At 45.1% G+C, this 24,106-nt stretch overlaps 1 protein-coding gene and 1 long non-coding RNA gene across 3 annotated transcripts in view; one reads left to right on the top strand and one right to left on the bottom strand.

Annotated features, from left to right (window-relative positions):
- Nucleotides 1-9,834: 9,834 nt before the first annotated feature.
- Nucleotides 9,835-11,301, bottom strand: LOC138667817 (uncharacterized). Its single transcript, XR_011318946.1, has 2 exons — nt 11,026-11,301; nt 9,835-9,970 (listed from the first exon to the last, which is right to left on the bottom strand). It is a non-coding gene; the product is annotated as an uncharacterized lncRNA (long non-coding RNA).
- CDK2AP1 (cyclin dependent kinase 2 associated protein 1) overlaps nt 10,753-24,106 on the top strand; it is a 38,435-nt gene continuing 25,081 nt past the window's right edge. For both annotated transcript variants that reach the window (XM_069755900.1, XM_069755893.1), the window contains exons 1-2: nt 10,753-10,933; nt 20,120-20,220. In XM_069755900.1, the coding sequence (XP_069612001.1) occupies nt 10,867-10,933; nt 20,120-20,220 (168 nt within the window). In that variant the 5' untranslated portion in view covers nt 10,753-10,866. The remainder of the gene's footprint in view (nt 10,934-20,119; nt 20,221-24,106) is intronic.

Below are 24,106 nucleotides of genomic sequence, written 5' to 3'. Positions count from 1 at the left end.
CTTCCAGATGTTCCAAAGAGTCAGAAGGAGCATCATCAGAGAAAACACTTACCTCAGTCCCCTGCAGTCCAGTACCTGTAGTTCCTTCTTGCAGAGGTATTTTCTCTGAGAGCAATGCAAGACCAAGCAGCAAAGTACATTTTCTTAGGCTAGGTTCACATTTGCGGTTGAGTCCGCAGCATATCGTCCGCAACCGCATGCAAAAACGCATGTAAACGCATCATAACGCAGCATTTTGTATCTGCATCAGCTCATGACGGCAAAAAAATGCAGCATTTGCATGCGCTTGATATTTCTAGGAGGGTGTGTCTAAATCAGTTCCTGGACATGCGCAGTCCGAAGTACGCAAGCACATCGAACGCATGTGCTCCCATAGAGAGTAATGCGTTTTTAACGCACTCATCCGCATGAGCATGCCTGCACATATTTGACGGAAATTTGCCACCTCAAAAATTGCAACATGGTGCGTTAGAAGCGCCCTGCCGCACATCGCCAAAAGACGCATGCACCTGCATCTACAATGTTAAAGATAGGAAATCAAGACTCATGCGGATATATACGTCAGAAACGCTGCGGACACAACCGCAATTGTGAAACCAGCCTTACAAGGACAGTCTCTTGCACATTTGCATTAACGCTACCCTACTTTAACTTTTCTGTGAGCACTGTGACATTATTGTATGCAAACTTCACTATATATATATATATATATATATACATATATATATACACACACACACACACAAACACATATATATACACCGCACACTGCTCAATAAAATAAAGGGGACACAAACAACAGAATATAACTCCAGGTAAATCAAACTTCTGTGAAATCAAACCGTCCACTTAGGAAGCAACACTGTTTGACAATCAATTTCACATACTGTTGTACAAATGGAATAGACAACAGATGGAAGTTACTGGCAATTATCAAGACACACTCAATAAAGAAGTGGTTCTGCAGGTGGGGACCACAGACCACATCTCAGTACCAATGCTTTCTGGCTTATGTTTTGGTCACTTTTGAATGTTGGTTGTGCTTTCACACTCGTGGTAGCAGGTGACGGACTCTACAACCCACACAAGTGGCTCAGGTACTGCAGCTTATCCACCTGAATGCGAATGCGAGCTGTGGCAAGAAGGTTTGCTGTGTCTGTCAGCGTAGTGTCCAGAGGCTGGAGGCAATACCAGGAGACAGGCCAGTACACCAGATGTGGAGGGGGCCGTAGGAGGGCAACAACCCAGCAGCAGGACCGCTACCTCAGCCTTTCTGCAAGGAGGAACAGGAGGAGCACTGCCAGAGCCCTGCAAAATGACCTCCAGCAGGCCACAAATGAGCATGTAAACCTACATAGAAAAGAAATACCAATAATAGCAATAAATAGAAAATAGGATACCAAAAAGCACAAAAAAATCCAACAAGAAAATAAGTATCCAACAAACAATATATCAAAATATAAACTTTAACTAAAATAAAATAACAAACAAAATATAAAACCAATTGATAAAAAAAATACAAAATATATAAGGGGGAAGGGGGGAATGTGTAAACCGGCCAGCATGAATTTATACACAATGTAAAACAATTGAATAGATAATTGATATCAAAAACTCATACCAATAATGCCAATTATAATGGATAAATATGTAGTAAATATTTAATATATCAATGTCTGGAAGGCTAATTCATATAATGTATGTATATATATATATATATATATATATATATATCTGCATAGTGCAGTACATTTAAAAGATATTAATTATACCTACAGAAAATATGACAAATATCCAATAAAGAAATCTATAATATTGATTGGCGAGAAATATCAATTACTGCAACACCAGATGGCAAATCAATCCAAAATAGCATCATATTCACATTTATGAGATAACACAAATGATGATGCGAATAGTAATATCCATCGTGTGCCATGCGGTAAACACAGTGAAGCAGGTGAAGTACAAAAAAATCACAATGTAATGTCATATTGTAATAATGGTTTTATATTTTGTTTAGCATGTTATACATGCTTTTTAATTATGTTGTGCAATCATGTTGTTAAACTTACTATTTAATAAAGTTTATATTTTGTTATAGTTTGTTGGATACTTATTTTCTTGTTGGATTCACAAATGAGTATGTGTCTGCACAAATGGTTAGAAACCGACTCCATGAAGATAGTCTGAGTGCCCGACGTCCACAGATGGGGTTGTGCTCACAGCCCAACACTGTGCAGGACACTTGGCATTTGCCACAGAACACCAGGATTGGCAAATTCGCCACTGGCGCCCTGTGCTCTTCACAGATGAAAGCAGGTTTACACTGAGCACATGACAGAGTCTGGAGACACTGTGGAGAGTGATCTGCTGCCTGCAACATCCCTCAGCATGACCGGTTTAGCAGTGGGTCAGTAATGGTGTGGTATTTCTTTGGAGGGCCGCACAGCCCTCCATGTGTTCGCCAGAGGTAGCCTGACTGCCATTAGGTACAGAGATGAGTCAGCAGTTCCTGCAAGATGAAGGCATTGAAGCTAAGGACTGGCCCGCCCGTTCCCCAGACCTGAATCCGATTGAACACATCTGGAACATCATGTCTCGCACCATCCACCAAAGTCACGTTGCACCACAGACTGTCCAGGAGTTGGCGGATGCTTTAGTCCAGGTCTGGGAGGAGATCCCTCAGGAGACCATCCGCCGCCTCATTAGGAGCATGCCCAGGCGTTGTAGAGAGGTCATACAGGCACGTGGAGGCCAAACACAATACTGAGCATCATTTGGACTCGTTTTAAGAACATTACATTCCACTTTAATTTTGTGTGTGACTCCAAATCCAGGCCTCCATTGGTTAATAAATTTGATTTCCATTGATGATTTTTGTGTGATTGTGTTGTCAGCACATTCAACTTTGTACAGAACAAAGTATTCAATGAGAATATTTTGTTCATTCAGATCTAGGATGTGTTATGAGTGTTCCCTTTATTTTTTTGAGGTGTATACACATATTATATATATATATATATATATATATATATATATATATATGTATATATATATACAGGTCCTTCTCAAAAAATTAGCATATAGTGTTAAATTTCATTATTTACCATAATGTAATGATTACAATTAAACTTTCATATATTATAGATTCATTATCCACCAACTGAAATTTGTCAGGTCTTTTATTGTTTTAATACTGATGATTTTGGCATACAACTCCTGATAACCCAAAAAACCTGTCTCAATAAATTAGCATATTTCACCCATCCAATCAAATAAAAGTGTTTTTTAATAACAAACAAAAAAACCATCAAATAATAATGTTCAGTTATGCACTCAATACTTGGTCGGGAATCCTTTGGCAGAAATGACTGCTTCAATGCGGCGTGGCATGGAGGCAATCAGCCTGTGACACTGCTGAGATGTTATGGAGGCCCAGGATGCTTCAATAGCGGCCTTAAGCTCATCCAGAGTGTTGGGTCTTGCGTCTCTCAACTTTTTCTTCACAATATCCCACAGATTCTCTATGGGGTTCAGGTCAGGAGAGTTGGCAGGCCAATTGAGCACAGTAATACCATGGTCAGTAAACCATTTACCAGTGGTTTTGGCACTGTGAGCAGGTGCCAGGTCGTGCTGAAAAATGAAATCTTCATCTCCATAAAGCATTTCAGCCGATGGAAGCATGAAGTGCTCCAAAATCTCCTGATAGCTAGCTGCATTGACCCTGCCCTTGATGAAACACAGTGGACCAACACCAGCAGCTGACATGGCACCCCACACCATCACTGACTGTGGGTACTTGACACTGGACTTCAGGCATTTTGGCATTTCCTTTCCCCAGTCTTCCTCCAGACTCTGGCACCTTGATTTCCGAATGACATGCAAAATTTGCTTTCATCAGAAAAAAGTACTTGAGACCACTTAGCAACAGTCCAGTGCTGCTTCTCTGTAGCCCAGGTCAGGCGCCTCTGCCGCTGTTTATGGTTCAAAAGTGGCTTTACCTGGGGAATGCGGCACCTGTAGCCCATTTCCTGCACACGCCTGTGCACGGTGGCTCTGGATGTTTCCACACCAGACTCAGTCCACTGCTTCCTCAGGTTCCCCAAGGTCTGGAATCGGTCCTTCTCCACAATCTTCCTCAGGGTCCGGTCTCCTCTTCTCGTTGTACAGCGTTTTCTGCCACATTGTTTCCTTCCAACAGACTTACCATTGAGGTGCCTTGATACAGCACTCTGGGAACAGCCTATTTGTTGAGAAATTTCTCTCTGGGTCTTACCCTCTTGCTTGAGGGTGTCAATGATGGCCTTCTTGACATCTGTCAGGTCGCTAGTCTTACCCATGATGGGGGTTTTGAGTAATGAACCAGGCAGGGAGTTTATAAAAGCCTCAGGTATCTTTTGCATGTGTTTAGAGTTAATTAGTTGATTCAGAAGATTAGGGTAATAGGTCGTTTAGAGAACCTTTTCTTGATATGCTAATTTATTGAGACAGGTTTTTTGGGTTATCAGGAGTTGTATGCCAAAATCATCAGTATTAAAACAATAAAAGACCTGACAAATTTCAGTTGGTGGATAATGAATCTATAATATATGAAAGTTTAATTGTAATCATTACATTATGGTAAATAATGAAATTTAACACTATATGCTAATTTTTTGAGAAGGACCTGTATACACTAGATGGTGGCCCGATTCTAACGCATCGGGTATTCTAGAATATGCATGTCCATGTAGTATTTTGCCCAGCGACGTAGTACATTGGCCAGTCACATAGTATATTGGCCAGTCACGTAGTATATTGCCCAGTCACGTAGTATATTGCACAGCGACGTATATTGCCCAGTCACGTAGTATATTGCACAGCCCACGTAGTATATTGCCCAGTCACTTACTATATTGCCCAGCCACGTAGTATATTGCAGTCACGTAGTATATTGCCCAGTCACGTAGTATATTGCACATCCCACGTAGTATATTGCCCAGCCACGTAGTATATTGCACAGCCCACGTAGTATATTGCCCAGTCACGTACTATATTGCCCAGCCACGTAGTATATTGCACATCCCACGTAGTATATTGCCCAGCCACGTAGTATATTGCACAGCCAACGTAGTATATTGCCCAGCGACGTAGTATATTGCCCAGCCATGTAGTATATTGCCCAGTCACGTAGTATATTGCCCAGCCACGTAGTATATTGACCAGCCACGGAGTATATTGCACAGTGATGGAGTATACAGCACAGAGCCACGTAGTATAGAGACTTAAAAAAAAAATAAACATATACTCACCTTCCGAAGGCTCGTTGAAGTCCTGCTATACTCACCCTCCGTCGCCTTTCCCGCTCCTCGGGACGCTCCCGGGATCGCTCCATTGCAAGCGTCAGTTTCCGGTCCCAGGGCTGGTGTGCGACAAGGACCTGTCATGACGTCGCGGTCACATGACCGTGACATCACGGCAAGTCCTTGTCGCACACCAGCCCTGGGACCGGAAGCTGACGCTTGCAATGGAGCGGCCCCGGGAGCGTCGCGAGGAGCAGGAAAGGCGGCGGATGGTGAGTATAGCAGGTTTTTTTTTTTTTTTAAATTATTTTTAACATGACATTTTTACTATTTATGCTACATCGGCAACATCAATAGTAAGTAGTTGGTGACACACAGGGTTAATAGCAGCGGTAACGGAGTGCGTTACACCGCGGGCCGTTACCGCTGCCATTAACCCTGTGTGACCGGTGAGTGGAGGGGATTATGGAGCGGGCGCCGGGCAGTGAGTGCAGGGGAGTAGGGGAGGGACTAATCGGACTGTGCCCGTCGCTGATTGGTCGCGGCAGCCATGACAGGCAGCTGCCGAGACCAATCAGCGAACGAATAACCATGACAGAAGGACAGACAGACAGACGGAAGTGACCCTTAGACAATTATATAGTAGATATATATACACAGTACAGACCAAAAGTTTGGACACACCTTCTCATTTAAAGATTTTTCTGTATTTTCATGACTATGAACATTGTAAATTCACACTGAAGGCATCAAAAACTATGAATTAACACATGTGGAATTATATACTTAACAAAAGTGTGAAACAACTGAAAATATGTCTTATATTCTAGGTTCTTCTAAGTAGCCACCTTTTGCTTTGATGACTGCTTTGTACACTCTTGGCATTCTCTTGATGAGCTTCAAGAGGTAGTCACCAGAAATGGTCTTCCAACAATCTTGAAGGAGTTCCCAAAGATGATTAGCACTTGTTGGCCCTTTTGCCTTCACTCTGCGGTCCAGCTCACTCCAAACCATCCCGATTGGGTTCAGGTCTTGTGACTGTGGAGGCCAGGTCATCTGGCGTAGCACCCCATCACTCTCCTTCTTGGTCAAATAGCCCTTACATAGCCTGGAGGTGTGTTTAGGGGTCATTGTCCTGTTGAAAAATAAATAATGGTCCAACCAAACGCAAACCGGATGGAATAGCATGCCGCTGCAAGATGCTGTGGTAGCCATGCTGGTTCAGTATGCCTTCACTCCCACACCATCACACCTCCTCCTCCATGCTTCACGGTGGGAACCAGGCATGTAGAGTCCATCCGTTCACCTTTTCTGCTTCGCACAAAGACACGGTGATTGGAACCAAAGCTCTCAAATTTGGACTCATCAGACCAAAGCACAGATTTCCACTGGTCTAATGTCCATTGCTTGTGTTCTTTAGCCCAAACATGTCTCTTCTGCTTGTTGCCTGTCCTTAGTAGTGGTTTCCTAGCAGCTATTTTACTATGAAGGCCTGCTGCACAAAGTCTCCTCTTAACAGTTGTTGTAGAGATGTGCCTGCTGCTAGAACTCTGTGTGGCATTGACCTGGTCTCTAATCTGAGCTGCTGTTAACCTGCGAGTTCTGAGACTGGTGACACGGATAAACGTATCCTCAGAAGCAGAGGTGACTCTTGGTCTAACTTTCCTGGGGCGGTTCTCATGTGAGCCAGTTTCTTTGTAGTGCTTGATGGTTTTTGCAACTGCACTTGGGGACACTTTCAAAGTTTTCCCAATTTTTCGGACTGACCATCATTTCTTAAAGTAATGATGGCCACTTGTTTTTCTTTACTTAGAATTTGTATTATGGCAAGAAAAAAGCAGCCAACAGTCTATTCAGTAGGACTATCAGCTGTGTATCCACCAGACTTCTGCTCAACACAACTGATGGTCCCAACCCCATTTATAAGGCAAGAAATCCCACTTATTAAACCTGACAGGGCACACCTGTGAAGTGAAAACCATTTCCAGTGACTACCTCTTGAAGCTCATCAAGAGAATGCCAAGAGTGTGCAAAGCAGTCATCAAAGCAAAAGGTGGCTACTTTGAAGAACCTAGAATATAAGTCATAATTTCAGTTGTTTCACACTTTTGTTAAGTATATAATTCATATATACATACACATACATATAGTGCAATTCCATACAAATGTATAACATTATAGGCTCAATGGTACCGGTATGTGCGGCTATTATTACTGAGTAGGCACTGCACTTTAAATGTAGTAGAATGTGAACTATTTGTACCTCTAGGTCTCTTTATGGACCCCAAATAACAATTCAGGGACGTCACTAGAATCACAAGGCGTAAGGGCATATTTCCACTTTTGTAAATATCAACATGTCAATTGATTTCACACTTTGCAACACAAAGGGTGAAATATGCAACCTTTTAGCAACAAAATGATTAAGAATTTTGCTGGGTTTTTTTTGCACATGGACCCATACCGAATATTTGCCTATTCACATTAGAGCAAAGTCATCAGAACACGGCAAATTAACTGGGACTGGCTATTTGTGTGTACAAGGACTTCCTGACTAGCCAAACAGAAAATAATAATGGGAAAGACTTTAACATGCTGAAGTTCAACGATTGATACTTCTATTTTCATGTGAGATAAGTCACTACCAGAGGAAACTGGCACTGGTTTACTTCCCTCCCACTTTAGAAAAGAGATATACAATTGTCCAATTCAAGCATGCACGTGTATGAAGGGGGGTTGGGGGGTGTTCAGAAAGACGGCCTATTGACAAAATGACCAGACACCTGTTGGGTGGTGTATAAGCAGCTTAGGCTAAGTTCACACTGCGTTAAAGCAGCCCGTTCAACACATGCGTTAACTGGGCTGCGTTAACGCAAGTGCCGAAATTCACTCTATCTGCGCTAGCGGTGACGGATCCGGAAACGCTGCAGCCTGCGGCCCAGGGTCCGTCACTTAATGACGGCACATTGCTAGCGCACGCCCATTATAGGAGTGCACTAGCGATGCGCCCGAAATAGGGGATAATGGCAGGGATAATGGCAGCGTTAACGGACTGCGTTACACCACGTGTAACCCAGTCCGTCTAACGGACTGCCAGAATACAGTGTGAACCTGGCCTTAATGACACAGTCACACATCCGTGGGTCATGGTATAGTATAGACATGCCGCGTCTCCCAACCCGAATTTGACATATGCCTCAGTCTGACAACGGGATGTGTAAATGTGACATGTCGCTGTATTTGGTAGAGGTTTGTGTTCAGAACATCTGTACAGAAGTGCAATACCAGCTATGTAGATGAGATGCTAACAAGCCTAATTTTACACATTGCAGATCTATGGAAGCAATGGATGAGAAGAGGTGGAGTCCAGAACAACCATCCAGGTAGTAAAATCAAAATTTTATTGAAAATCAAAACAAATTTTTTCTTAGAACAAAACCTGATGCGTTTCTGGCACGTTAGTGCTCTTAGTCTTAGGGCACTGAAGTGCCGGAAATGCATTAGCTTTTGTTTTAAATTTTATTATGTTTCAATTTTTAATAAAAATAAAATACAAATTGTCCGCTGTGGATTCGCAGCCGTTTTCCATGCGGTGTACAGTACCATGTAAACCTATGGAAAACCAAATCCACAGTGCCCATGGTGCGGAAAATACCGCATGGAAACGACGCATTGTATTTCCCGCAGCATGTCAATTCTTTGTGCGGATTCCGCAGCGTTTTACACCTGCTCCTCAACAGGAATCCGCACAAAAAACACTGGAAATCCGCAGGTAAAACACAGTGCAGGTGTAAAACCGCAGGTGAAATCCACACAAAAACCGCAGGAATTCCGCAGATTTTTCAAAGACGCGGCAGAAAAATCCGCACACAAATCCGCAACATGGGCACATAAGCCTATAAGTGTAAAATCACAGAATATGTATGTAACTCATGAACGTCCAAATGTGGCCTACATCTATTATGGATATGCGGCCAGCAGACTAAAATCAATAAAGATCTGAAAATCTTAAAATATGCTGATGGACAAACATTTGCACAAAATATTGCAAAGTGAAATATTACTTGTTATACTGTGATGCTGGTAGAACTGCTCAGATAATGTAACACTGAAAACAATGATTTTTTTTTTTGTTTACAATTATACATAGATTTATACATGTAAATATCAATATCCACTTCCTGATCTAACATGGGTGAACATGTGAAAGAAATTCTGTGATTAGCATTGACCTATTTGCTGCTATAGAAGTCAGGCGAGCAGCTGAACGTGATGCATGTGAATGCCCCACCATACAGGTTACATAAAGAGAAGATTATGCAGTGATTGCTCTTTGCTGACATCCATCTTCTGCTCTCTTTTATTCTCTTGCAGTCACATTAGCTGCTCTGAGCCCATACGTCACAAAATGGCTGTTAATACTGACAAAATCATTCATCCGAGACATAAACCTAGTTCACACTGTATACAAAGCACCTCCAGCATAAAGGAGCAGGCATTTTACTGCCTCGCAATAATGTGCAATTTCACCACAATGAATGACACGAGATCGCGGGAAATAAAGATTTACACATCGGAGATTCAGCAATTCTCATGCAACGATTATATCCGACGATCCCCAGAGACACGGACAGACGCGGGGTCTTCCAGGGCACACAGAACCGTTACCATCTTTATTACACTGGCTGGAAAGAAAAATCACAGAAAAACTAAAATAACTAAAATATATATTAACATTTTTCAAAAAATAAAAAATAAAATTTATAAATCCATCTACGACCAAGAAATAATTTGATACTTTCTGGAACAAAATCCTCCAGCATTCTCTGTTCGCAAAACACAATAAAATGTTAGTAACGGGGGATGTTCCATCTAATAATAATAATAATAATAATAATAATAATAAAGACACAAAAGAAGTAAAATCTAAATATTTACCGATATTTGTAAACAAACACTTTTTAATGTCAAACAACTAAAAATATTTTTTCGAACTGAATAAACAAAGGCCTAAATAATAAAAATGGCAACATTAAAAAAAAAACAATTGTGAGATTTAAAGTAGAAAAAAAACCTCGTTTTTTTTTTTTTCGAACATTCTTACGTAATGTCATGAGAGAAAAATTCTGAAGTGAGGAAAAAAAAGTTGTGAAAAGTTGAAAAAAAAAAAACAAAAAAAAAAAAAACGAACAAAAAAAAAAACAGCAAATGCCCTGGTGATGCCGTGACAGGATGTGTAAGTTTGGGCACAATCAGGGGGCATGGCTGGTGAAGAAGAAGCTGGCAGCATTATTAGGCTTGCAAGGGGAAAATGTCTGGAGAGAAAAAATTAAAAAAAACCACAAAAAACACGCTAAAAGCCACATGTCTGTATTGCATTTTGGGCTGGAGCCCCCCAGGGTGAGGGGACTGGGGGTCTGTGCAGGGACACGGTGTCTGCAGGCTTCATTGCATTGTGGGTGTCAGTACAAGTGACGCCATATTTGCCGGTGCCGCCGCTGTAAACAACAAAAAGTGTCTGAGGAGACAGACAGGAGACGCTTCGCAGGATTTCAGGACATTGGATTTGTTGTGGTGGGAGATGTCTCTGGGAATGTCTTACAAGCCCAACCTGAACGCACAGCTCCACGGCAACCACGGGGCTCCGGGTAAGTGACCGTGCACACCGGGCAAGTTAGTCAGGGGGAGCCGGGGCTCGGGCCCGGGCGCGGAGGAGGAGGAGGGAGGTGGATGGAGATACCTGGGGAGAGCCCCAGCCTGGAGTTGATGTGCTGGCCGGTGGAATAAGGTCACATCCTGCCACTGGCGTGCTTCCTCGCCGGCTGGAGGACAGGCCGGAGAGCGCGGGAGTCCCGGGGCGGCTCCAGGGGAGGCAGGCGGCCAGTCCGTGGCCCCGGTGACAGGCGCGGCATACACGGATCAGCAGGAGCCCTTTGATCAAGTCCGTTCCAGCGTCTCCATGATCGGCTCCCCAGGGCTGCTGATTGATCTGAAACAAGCGAGCGCCGCTGAGACCTCTGCTGGCCGCTCTCGGTATTGCAGCTCCCGCCAGGGAGGGGGGAGCAGAGGAGCCAGTCCTGCCCCCCACACTGAGCTCACCCCACACTGTACACTGTGCTCACCACCCCACACTGTGCTCACCACCCCACACTGAGCTCACCCCCACACTGTGCTCACCACCCCACACTGTGCTCACCACCCCACACTGTGCTCACCACCCCACACTGTGCTCACCACCCCACACTGAGCTCACCACCCCACACTGTACACTGTGCTCACCACCCCACACTGTACACTGAGCTCACCACCCCAGACTGAGCTCACCACCCCAGACTGAGCTCACCACCCCAGACTGAGCTCACCACCCCAGACTGAGCTCACCACCCCACACTGAGCTCACCACCCCACACTGAGCTCACCACCCCACACTGAGCTCACCCTCACACTGATCTCACCCCACACTGTGCTCACCACCCCACACTGTGCTCACCACCCCACACTGTGCTCACCACCCCACACTGAGCTCACCACCCCACACTGAGCTCACCCCCACACTGTGCTCACCACCCCACACTGTGCTCACCACCCCACACTGTGCTCACCACCCCACACTGTGCTCACCACCCCACACTGTGCTCACCACCCCACACTGAGCTCACCCCCACACTGTGCTCACCACCCCACACTGTGCTCACCACCCCACACTGAGCTCACCACCCCACACTGTACACTGTGCTCACCACCCCACACTGTACACTGAGCTCACCCCCACACTGTGCTCACCACCCCACACTGTGCTCACCACCCCACACTGAGCTCACCACCCCACACTGTACACTGAGCTCACCACCCCAGACTGAGCTCACCACCCCACACTGAGCTCACCCTCACACTGATCTCACCCCACACTGTGCTCACCCCACACTGAGCTCACCCCACACTGTACACTGTGCTTACCCCACACTGTGCTTACCCCACACTGTGCTTACCCCACACTGTGCTCACCCCACACTGTACACTGTGCTCACCCCCACACTGTGCTCACCCCCACACTGTGCTCACCCCACACTGTGCACTGTGCTCACCACCCCACACTGTGCTCACCCTCACACTGATCTCACCTCACACTGATCTCACCTCACACTGTGCTCACCCTCACACTGATCTCACCTCACAATGTGCTCACCCCACACTGTGCTCACCCCACACTGTACACTGTGCTCACCCCACACTGTGCTTACCCCACACTGTGCTCACCCCCACACTGTGCTCACCCCACACTGAGCTCACCCCACACTGTACACTGTGCTCACCCCACACTGTGCACTGTGCTCACCACCCCACACTGTGCTCACCCCACACTGTGCTCACCCCACACTGAGCTCACCCCACACTGTGCTCACCCCACACTGTGCTCACCCCACACTGTGCACTGTGCTCACCACCCCACACTGTGCTCACCACCCCACACTGTGCTCACCCCACACTGAGCTCACCCCACACTGAGCTCACCCCACACTGAGCTCACCCCACACTGAGCTCACCCCACACTGTGCTCACCCCACACTGTACACTGTGCTCACCACCCCCCACTGTGCTCACCCCCCACTGTGCTCACCCCCCACTGAGCTCACCCCACACTGTGCTCACCCCACACTGTGCTCACCCCACACTGAGCTCACCCCCCACTGAGCTCACCCCCCACTGTGCTCACCCCCCACTGTGCTCACCCCACACTGTGCTCACCCCACACTCTGCTCACTACTTCAGCCTCATCCTTTCTGGCTCTGGACACCTCACATCATTTCTGTTCTATGTGTATTTTATCACAAGGCATCAGGAAAGCTTTTAAGGACCTGGCATTTTTTTAAATTTAATTTAATTTTTTTTTCACAATTTCAAGTTTTTTTCATACTTTTCTTCAAAGAACCATAACTTATTATTTTTTTTGCGGAACAAGCGGTTATTTCAAACGATACAATTCACTTTACTGTATAATGGGGTGAAACTGTGAAAAATAAGAAAAACAATATTTCCGTCATATTTTCGATTCAGTTATTACGGCGTTGATTGTTTAGATAAAAATGACCTGGAGTTGTGAGTCTGCTGGTCAGGACAATTGCGGCAATAGCACACTTGTATCTGGTTGTTTTCTAGGCAGGACTTGTGCTCGCCTCTGCTGAGCCGCGCGCCGTTCAGGGGTCTATTGAATGACCAGTGGGGGCTTCGGGATCAGGACCAACAGTAGGCAGGCAAAGTGTCGGCAAAATGAGAAAAAACTTCCTGAAATTTTAGTTACTCTTTACCCCGGTAATCGCTATATACAGGCCGTAATATAGACTATTAGTAACTTTCAGAGAATCTATTACTGTTTGTGCAGATTTATCAGCCTCCCCAATCACAGAAAAAAGAAAGAAGGGGGTCCCACAGAAAGAAGGGGGTCTCACAGAAAGAAGGGGGTCCCACAGAAACCATTCAGTATCTACTTTTGTCCCTGTACAGCTCCAATTTGGGGTCTAGATTTGATGCATTTTTTGAACAGGGCCGTAGTTGCAGCATCATCCATCTGCCATAATCTCCCAATGGAAATAAAAACACTTATTTTTGTGCCTTGTATTGAAAGGCATGAAGAGTTATACATACAGTTGAAAAATCTTATACAGACATATAATGGCAACACATGAGTGGATACAGACAGAAGAAGTGTCCCTGTGTAAGAACCATATATGGACCCTTTGCAGTCCAATAGCTCATTATAATGCATAATTCCACCTGTTTGGAGCTAGAAGTGGCTCCTTTACCTCTTGGGCCCCTGTGTGGCAGCACAGGATGCACCAATGTTAGGCCAGCCCCTGGCCAAGTGCAGTATATACCAGAAGTACACACAGACTGCAGAGGGCCCCTGTGCAAGTATTCTTACCGGGCCCCCCCTCCATAGCGCAACAAAGTTATGTAAATATATAGGTTGTAATATTTATTATCAGTTTATAACACAACTATCAACTCTAAATAATAAATTTAAGTTCCATACTTAACAACTGAATATAACACAAAGCAGTCATGCAAATGATGTCATATCTGGCAAATCTGGATTTGCTTATTGTGGCCTATGACTTATCAAGCAGCACAGACTGTTATTACTTTATAAACTGGAGGAAATAATACTGAAGTGAGGAGGATTTATTTTTTCTCAAAACGTAAAGGGGTTGTCCAGGACTGTGTTATTATTTAACTATGAAGCTATGAACTGATAGGCAGGTAGTTGCTAACTATCCATCAGTTCTGTGCTGGCCTAGAGTGGTCAAGGACTGCTCCTGCCACAGATCCTGCTGCTTCATGTCAATAGAGCAGCTCTTCATGTTCTGGGCTGCTCTGTTTATGGGGCATGATTGCTGACCTTATGCTGTTCAATAGCTGACTCCCCGTAGTTATGCAATGGGGAGATGGCTGTCAATCAGTAACCAGGTGCTCTGTAGGTCTCTATCCCCATCCACCCCCTATATAGTGGATCGATCATTTCAATACATTTATTCCAGGGGGGCCGGCCCTTCCCCTACCTAGACCACTGATTAATTCATTCCTTCCCTCACCGCCCATTTTCATGTGTAATGTAAAGACCATGTCCTGCGGATCACTAAGGCTCTGGGAAGAGTGCACAAACTACTGCACGTGCACAGCAACAGTGAGTCACAAGCAGAGCAAGCTTCAGTGACTCACTGTGACTGAGAGGCCCTCCTCTCTTCCTGGTCCATCGTCTGCTACCCGTCACCTCACCGCAGACCGCAACAGTGACAGCCGGCTGGACAGCAGCATAATATATGCTAGCCGGTGGGGCCGTTTAACTGTCATATCACATGCGTGCAGCAGAGCGGGCCCCCCTGCTTCTCCTGTTAGCAGTAATAATGCCGCCAGCTGTCATTCACATTCATTGCTTTGTATGTCCGTCGGGGGCCCCCTCCCGCTCTGGGCCCCTGTGCGGTTGAACAGGCGGTATGTCCGCCCATGCCCTGTACTGCAAATGCCAACACGGGAATGGTGTTGGCACAGGAGGTGAGTATAGGCCTTATTATTTTATGGGGGGCAAACATATTCATCAAGAAGTGGTTGTCTAAGTAGTGGACAACCCTTTTAAGGTCTAATGCCAGGCACAGTCGCTACTTAGGTTACCTTCAGATGTCAATGCATTTTTCATATTCAAAAATTGTTCTGATTTTCCCATTGGTTAGATGGGGGAAATCAATCCATCTACCCCAATTTTTTTGGAATTTGCCAGGACAGCTCCGGTGTATATTGATAATTGGTTTTGAAAGCAAGGGAGAGGTTTTCCACTGATTTCCATTGGTGGGTTGGTTGGTACTGTTGATGACATCCTATGTCTGGCCTCACATTTTCAGGCAATAAGTAGAACCTCAGTCAGGAATAATCTTATCTGCAGTCCTTCGGTATTGTCTGGGTCAACAAATAGTAGCAGAAAGTAAAACAAACAATTATTAACCGGTCCCAAATTGTGCTAGCACAGCTAAAAAATACCCTTCTATTTACAACAATTTAATTCAATACCACTAAAACAGTTATACTGAGGCTAAAGTTGGTAATCTGGTCCTATCAAGGCCTATGACTAAAGGTACCGTCACATTTAGCGACGCTGCAGCGATCTAAACAACGATGCCGATCGCTGCAGCGTTGCTGTGTGGTCGCTGGAGAACTGTCACACAGACAGCTCTCCAGCGACCAACGATGCCGAAGTCCTCTGGTAACCAGGGTAAACATTGGGTTACTAAGCACAGGGCCGCGCTTAGTAACCCGATGTTTACCCTGGTTACCAGTGTAAATGTAAAAAAACAAACGCTACATACTTACATTCCGGTGTCTGTCCCCCGGCGCTCTGCTTCCTGCACTGACTGTGAGCGCCGGCCGTAAAGCAGAGCGGTGACGTCACCGCTGTGCTTTACGGCCGGCCGGCGCTGACAGTGCAGGGAAGCAGAGCGACGGGGGACAGACACCGGAATGTAAGTATGTGGTGTTTGGGTTTTTTTTTACATTTACACTGGTAACCAGGGTAAACTTCGGGTTACTAAGCGCGGCCCTGCGCTTAGTAACCCGATGTTTACCCTGGTTACCAGTGAAGACATCGCTGAATCGGCGTCACACACGCCGATTCAGCGATGTCTGCGGGAGATCCAGCGACGAAATAAAGTTCTGGCCTTTCTGCTCCGACCAACGATGTCACAGCAGGATCCAGATCGCTGCTGCGTGTCAAACACAACGATATCGCTATCCTGGACGCTCCAACGTCACGGATCGCTAGCGATATCGTTGTTAAATTGTTCAGTGTGAAGGTACCTTTACCCTACCTTACCACGGAGGTTGGCATTCTAAGATTGCAATATGGCGGCCTCGCTCACCGTCGGCTCTCCCTCAGTGACCCTGTTATATCCCTCCTCTTTTTAAAGAGGTTCATCAGTGGACAGGTTTATGAACAATATAGCAGCCTTCATTGTCTGTAACGCACTAAATGATCATTAGTTAGCTATCTCCTATATATAGGAGTGTAGGGGTCAATTTAAGGTCCACCTTTTCCAGGTGAGATACACCATTGTCCAATGGCATCTGGCCCAACCCCCGTTCATACTCACTGCTTAAGTGAAAATTCTCTTACTGAAGCTGTGGGCCGCAAATGCGCTCCAGCGGGCACATGACCAGCTATAACATGGTCACCAAGACCATCATGTGACTGGAAGATGTCGGTCCCAGCACGCACTCCACCTAAAAAATAAACACACATGGCCGGAAGTTCCCGGCCTTGCTGGAACGCAAATGCACTCCATTATGCCGGTATCATCCCCAGCACTCACTATATTGTATATATACATCATGGAACAAGAACTGCGTTCCCAGCCAGCCAGGAAGGACCTTCTACACAATGTGTTTATGTGAAGTACTACTTAGGAGAATGGGGGGCATGAATTCTATAGCCCCAGGTATACAGTTGATATAAAGGGTTAAACGTGCCCCAACAATATGAAGCAAGAAATATTAATTTAAAAAAAAAATAAATATACATAGTCATCTGTCATTATGCATAGCATGGCATGGCTACAGAAACCTATGTGCTGAGACTTTGCATAAAGTAAACCTGAATTAATGTGACACAGAGAGGAGATTATATAAAACTAACAAAGCTCAACTGTTCATTAATTTCTCCTGGGGCCACAGATTCCAACCGACAGGTCCATCTGGCCTCATGCTGCAAGATTCTCTTGTCCCAGTCCCCTAGACTCACAGGGGGGGGATGATGACCTCAATGACCCTACATGTGGTCTTTCCTGAAGAAGTTATATACTTACTGTACCATACTGGGATATACGTCTCCATTCTGTCGTCAGCGCGCAATATTGTCCACTACCTCCCATTACAGTCTGACGTTCACTTGCTGACTCGTTTAATCTGAGTGCTAAACTAACTGTATTTCTTGGATAAGACCCTATTTGTGCTGATTTCTCCTACAGTTTCTTGGTCCTCTTCTGGAGGTGACAGAAGGCAGGGATGAGATGCAGCGTCCAATATTCGGATCTGCTTTCAAAATACCACACAACCTTCTCAAAATGCCCATAATTTTATCTGAATGTCTCGAGGGTTCCAATAAGGCATGTAATCTCATTTTCTTGTTTAGGTCGGGGTGATAAGAGTACTCCTGTCTACTGACATTGCTTGATAATAGACTGCACTCACAGTATTAGCAGGGTACCCCCATCTTTTTTTTAGGTTGTTCCCTTGCTTACCGAAATCCGTGAAATTTGAACAATTCTGCCTGAGTCTAAGGAATTGACCCTTAAGTATCACTTTCCTTAGACTTGTGCGATGATGGCTCTCCTATCTAAGCAGATTGTTTGTTTGTACGTTCTTAAGGAGCCATCTTTTTCTTTTGATATCAAGAAATCCAAAAATGCATTTCTGTCTCCCCGTACCTCACAGGTAAATGCCAAACCCATTTTGGTAATATTGAGGTAGGCTACAAAGGCTTCAAAACATGACTTATCTCCTGACCAAATAACTAGGACATCATCTATATACTGGCCCCAGTAGATGATCCGGGGGCTCCACACATCCTCCTCCTCACGGAATACAATTACCGTATGTCCTCCCACCAATCCAGGAGCAGATTTGCATACATGGTGGCACAGGGGCTCCCCATTGCAGTGCACCTGAGTTCGTGGTGATATTTTTTTTAAACATGAAGAAATTGTGGCTAATGATGTAATCAAACAATTCCAAAATGAACATATTATGTGATCTAAGATGTATAACTCTGGTTTTAAGATAGTATTTTGTAGCAGAGATACTTGCAGTATGGGGGATGCTGCTATACAGCGCTTCTACATCTATCAATGCCAGAATCATGTTGTCATCCATGGTCATACCATCCAATTTGGTCAGCAGATCTGTTGTATACCTAAGGTAAGATAAGGCTGAAAAATCCGGTCCATGATAGATAGATCCATGATAGATGCTCGAATTCTGTCTGTATTCCCTTGCAATTTTTTGTTGTTGTTATTGCTATTATAGTCATAGGCCTTGATAGGGTCAGATTACCAACCTTACCCTCAGTATAACCCTGTTATGAGATGCCCCTCTTTTTTCTGTCTCTCATAGTTGAATTGTACCTACAATAAAAATTACAGCCCTCTCATTAATTCTAGGTGGGAACACTTGCAAAATCGTCAGTGTGTCCAATACTTATTAAGGGACCGTCACACATAGCGACGCTGCAGCGATACCGACAACGATCCGGATCGCTGCAGCGTCGCTGTTTGGTCGCTGGAGAGCTGTCACACAGACAGCTCTCCAGCGACCAACGATCCCGAGGTCCCCGGTAACCAGGGTAAACATCGGGTAACTAAGCGCAGGGCCGCGCTTAGTAACCCGATGTTTACCCTGGTTACCATCCTAAAAAGTAAAAAAACAAACGCTACATACTTACCTACCGCTGTCTGTCCTCGGCGCTCTGCTTCTCTGGTCTGGCTGTGAGCGCCGGGCAGCCAGAAAGCAGAGCGGTGACGTCACCGCTCTGCTTTCCGGCTGACCGACGCTCACAGCCAGAGCAGGAGGAGAGCAGAGCACAGCGCTGGAGGACAGACGGCTGTAGGTAAGTATGTACTGTTTGTTTTTTTACTTTTAGGATGGTAACCAGGGTAAACATCGGGTTACTAAGCGCGGCCCTGCGCTTAGTTACCCGATGTTTACCCTGGTTACCAGCAAAGACATCGCTGAATCGGTGTCACACACGCCGATTCAGCGATGTCTACGGGGAGTCCAGCGACGAAATAAAGTTCTGGACTTTCTTCCCCGACCAGCGATCTCCCAGCAGGGGCCTGATCGCTGCTGCCTGTCACACTGGACGATATCGCTAGCGAGGACGCTGCAACGTCACGGATCGCTAGCGATATCGTCTAGTGTGACAGTACCTTTACTTTCCCCACTGTATGACCATTAACAATAGGATAGAAGTGTACATGGGATTTTTAATAATCAAGTTGAAAGCTGTTACAAATTTCATGAAATTTCTGGATTACGTCCATACATCAGCATGCGGCAATCACTGCATGTGACCATGTGGAGCGCTGCTAAGGATCTCAGACCCCCCACTGTCTGTGGAGCTTTCTTTTGTGAAGGGGATAATTCCTTAAACTCCTCAATGACTGCAGGAATTTTTGGTCTTGAGCAGATATAGTTTATCAGTTTTTAGTATGCGCTTTATTTTCTTTTTTGCCTATTGTGCTTTATTCTGATTGCTAGGTGTTTGCTCACATGTCACTATGTTCTCTGTTTTGCAGTAACTGTAAGTGCACATTCGCCTTCTACTAGCATGGCATCCTCTGCACAATACAGACAGCTGTTGAATGATTACGGACCTCCATCCCTAGGATATACACAGGTAAAATGGAAACCATTCACTATTTGACACAATACTTATATTTCTATTTTTCAACTATATTGTTCAACTTTTGGCACCATCTATTGTGATTAGACAAAATTAAATCCAGAACATCCCATTGCTCTTTCCTCAATGACAGAAACTGGGGGAATTCTGCTGGTCACTATAGACATGTAATTGTGAAATTGTTAGGATCTGCCAACACAAATCTCATGGCTGTGGTTAAGAAGGGTTGGAAGAGATCACTAATATGTATTGTCGTCAGCTTTAGAAAAACACAAAAAACCCTTGAATCAACCTCTGTTTCCATCTGAGCTCATCGTCCAATCTCCCTCCGGATTACAGCAGTGGGGCATTTATATTCAGGGGTCTTTCTTAGAAAAAGGGATTATTTAGAGGAGACAACCCGTTTAGTTCACATTCCATTTTATTCTGTTGTGTCACAAGATAATAACTTTTTTTTGTAATAAAACAATAGATTAGACATCCAGTTTCCTTTTTGCTTGAACTGGGGATCTGCGTGTTAGACCAAGGTTCCTCACTGTATTTGTACATAATAGAGCAAGCCTTCACAATAAGCAATTTAGCACCCACTTGTGAAGCGTAAATCAGGGATGGAAAGTTACATTCTACAGTTTCCCACCTTCCTGACTCATTTTTCAACCGCTCCCTATTCTTGACTATTTCCTCCCAAAGGATTTCTATTTCAGGTAATTCAGCAATGTTTCACAATCACTGGGAAGATCTGCCTACTGAATTACTAAGCACTAAGACAATGTTCCCACATCCAAAAACACTGCTTTTTTTTCTCCTGCTCTGTTTTATCTGCAGGTGTCCACACCAAAATGTTCAATCACAAATCTTCTGTGATTATTCCATTTATTTCTGTGCCTTTTTTTAAAATATGTATTCTCCTTTTTTTTTTTTTTTTTTTTTTCAAAAGAATTTATTGGGTTTTCCAAACTTTTAACTGGGGAGGGTAGATCAGGGGAAGGGGAAGGGAGGGGAAGGGAGGGGAAGGGAGGGATATGAGTGTAGGGAAAATACCCCTATAAAAATAGGGGAGACAGCCCGTCACACAATACAGTAAGAATATACAAAATTGGAGTGGCATTAAGATAAAGCATCATAGTAGGTTTGTAGAGTAGTGTAGTGACCGTTGTTTTACATACGAAAAACATAAATATGAAAGTCACACCTAAGCTTGATTAAATAACTCTGACGATATGTTACAGCTCCAAGTATACAACCTAAGACGATATGTTGCAGCTCCAAGTATACAACCTAAAAACAAACAGGGTTAGTCAAGAAAAACATAGACATAATAGATGCATTAGCTCTGGAGCTGTTCAGTGATAGCATATTATATATGTAAATATAGATGTCTCAAATCTGTCCAGTAGAGATGAGGATTATGTGAAGGCCTGTCAGTTCCCGGACATCATCAGATGACCTAAGGACTTTGTGGGCAAAATGTTCGGTTCAAATACAGGCTGTGACGTGGACTAAACGTAAAGAAATGAGATGTCCCTCAAAGTTCTCAATTTGGTTTGGGTCTGGACGCAGGACCAGGAGGAGATCTAGGAGGACCAATTCCCGCACAGTCCAGGAAGTCCGCCGCCCCGTCTGGAGAAGTGAAGGTGCGCCACTTTGCCGCAAAAAAGAATCTTAGGCTGGAGAACTGGTGCCAAATGTACTGAATTCCAGCCTGCTGTAGTCTATTAGTGACGTATTGAAATGATTTTCGTTTTTGTAGAGTATCCCTACACAAGTCCCTGTAGAAAGACAAGTGGCTGTATGGGGAGGAGAGAAATTTTGATTTCTTTGCGACATCGAGCAGTGCGTCTCTTAACCAGTTGGGATAGAATGAGACAATTACATCTGCAGCTAGATTTGACGAGAGAGACGCTGGTCTGGGTATCCTGAATATTTTCGCAACTAAGTTTTTCCCTTTCGTATTAGGGAGCAAGTAGGTTATCATAGATGAGACATATTCTCCCAGTTGGGGTTTTCCCACTGATTCTGGGATTCCTCGGATTTTCAGGTTGTTCTTTCTTTTAAAGTTTTCAAAATCTGATAAGTTATTCTGAAAAATGTCTATATCCTTCTTTAAGTTGGTCATAAGATCTGGTTGCATAGGTTCACCTCCTGTATTAAGAGAAGACTTACACTCGTGACGATCCCTAGAGGTGTCAAGCTTTTTCAGGGTGAGGGGAGGTTTGACAGAGGACACTTTAAGATTTGAGGTTGGAATATCATTCATTTGTGAAAAAATGTCTTTAAATAGTTTTTTGAAGGTTTTCTCAGATGCTCTGGTTCCCGCAATGTCCATAGATGTTAGGAGAGCCTTACTTAGATTGACCATAAATTTCACTGAAGGGTAATCGTCAGAGGCTGAGATTTTGTCTATCAAGGCGTATTTAGGGACCTCATAGCAAGACTGTTCGTGTTCCATGTCACTATTATCTGAGGACTTTGATATGTCGTCTGAGCCGCTCAAATCCTCAAAGTCACCAGACCCCTCTGAATACCCATCTGAGCCAGATAAGTCCTCATTGTCAAAGTCATCAGAGGAACCATTGTTGTCAATGTCGGAGGAGACTGAGGCATAATTCTCTCCCAGAGATGACATGGGTGGGTCAGGGGTTAACTGGGAATAATCAGTGTTGGGCTGATCTTTAGTTATCCCTCCAGTAAGGGTAACAAGTTGTGCAGCTATTTTTGCCATTTCTCTTATAGAAGAGGATTTATTCCTACACAAATTAGAGTTATTTTTTGATGATACACAATCATTGGTGGTGTTGAGCTGGATCCCCAGCTCCAGTGATAGTACCTCTTCTTCCTCCTCCAAATGCAACACTGGGGGTGAAAGGGAGTTGTCTCTGTAATTATGCCCCTGTTGTGTGTAAGATTCTGTCCCACCCCTAAGGGGTCTGTCCCAGTCTGATGTATTACATTTATTGCCGCTCCTTTTATCATAAGGCATTTTCCCCCACCTGCTCTGAAAGGGTGCTTGGCACCTGTAATGTTCTCCTTCCGGGTGTATTGAAGTGGCTAATCCATGTCGCCGCTCTCCAGCTTCACTATCCTCTGCCGCCACTACCCTTGATTGATCCCCTCTGCCCCCTTCATGTCCAGGTACGAACTCTTGGGCATCGTACCTTAGTGTGCTCCGGTGTTTCAGGGGGATCTCTCCGCGGCTGAGCAGCTGAGCTGCCTGTGTCTCCTCTGTCGGCTTCCTCGGCGATGTCTGGGCTCGCGACGCTGGAGCAGACTCTCGGAGTCTTCTGTTTACCTCCCCGCCTGTCAGCGGTAGCTGGACGGGTGCAGGGATCCTCGTCGCTGGAGCCGCTGCACTGTTTGCGGTATTCCTCCGCCGCGACGCTGCAAGATGGAACCCGGCGGTGTCTCTGCTTCTTACCGGCTTGTCCGCAGTCTGTGCCGGAGCCGAGGTAGGGACAGGGGACCTCCGCACAGTCGCTTGGGTGGTCTTCAAAAGTCTTTGGGGCTGCAGGTGGATCCTCGTCGCTGGCGCCGCTGCACTATTTGTGGGATCCCTCCGCCGCGACGCTGCTTAGTGAATCCCGGCGGTGTCTCTGTTTCCTACCGGCTTGTCCGCAGTCTGTGCCGGGGTAGAGGCAGGGACAGGGGACCTCCGCACAGTTGCTTGGGTGGTCTTCGGTGGTCTTTGGGGCTGCAGGTCCGTAGTATTCCGACCAGCCGCTCCGCTGCTCTGAGTCACGGAACTACTTCCTCTCTCACCAGAGGAAAGTTTGCGGCCGCCATTGCTGAGATTCTCCCGGGTATTTCTGAGCCCAAATAAGGGAGATTTCGTCGGAGTGCCGGCATTTTTCTTCATCCCCCCTGGTCCTGACATGTTCTCATA

This window comes from Ranitomeya imitator, chromosome 1 (assembly GCF_032444005.1).
Source record: "Ranitomeya imitator isolate aRanImi1 chromosome 1, aRanImi1.pri, whole genome shotgun sequence".
Lineage (NCBI taxonomy): Eukaryota > Metazoa > Chordata > Amphibia > Anura > Dendrobatidae > Ranitomeya > Ranitomeya imitator.
Note: the sequence above shows the minus strand (reverse complement) of the source record. Positions and strands in the feature narration are given on the sequence as shown.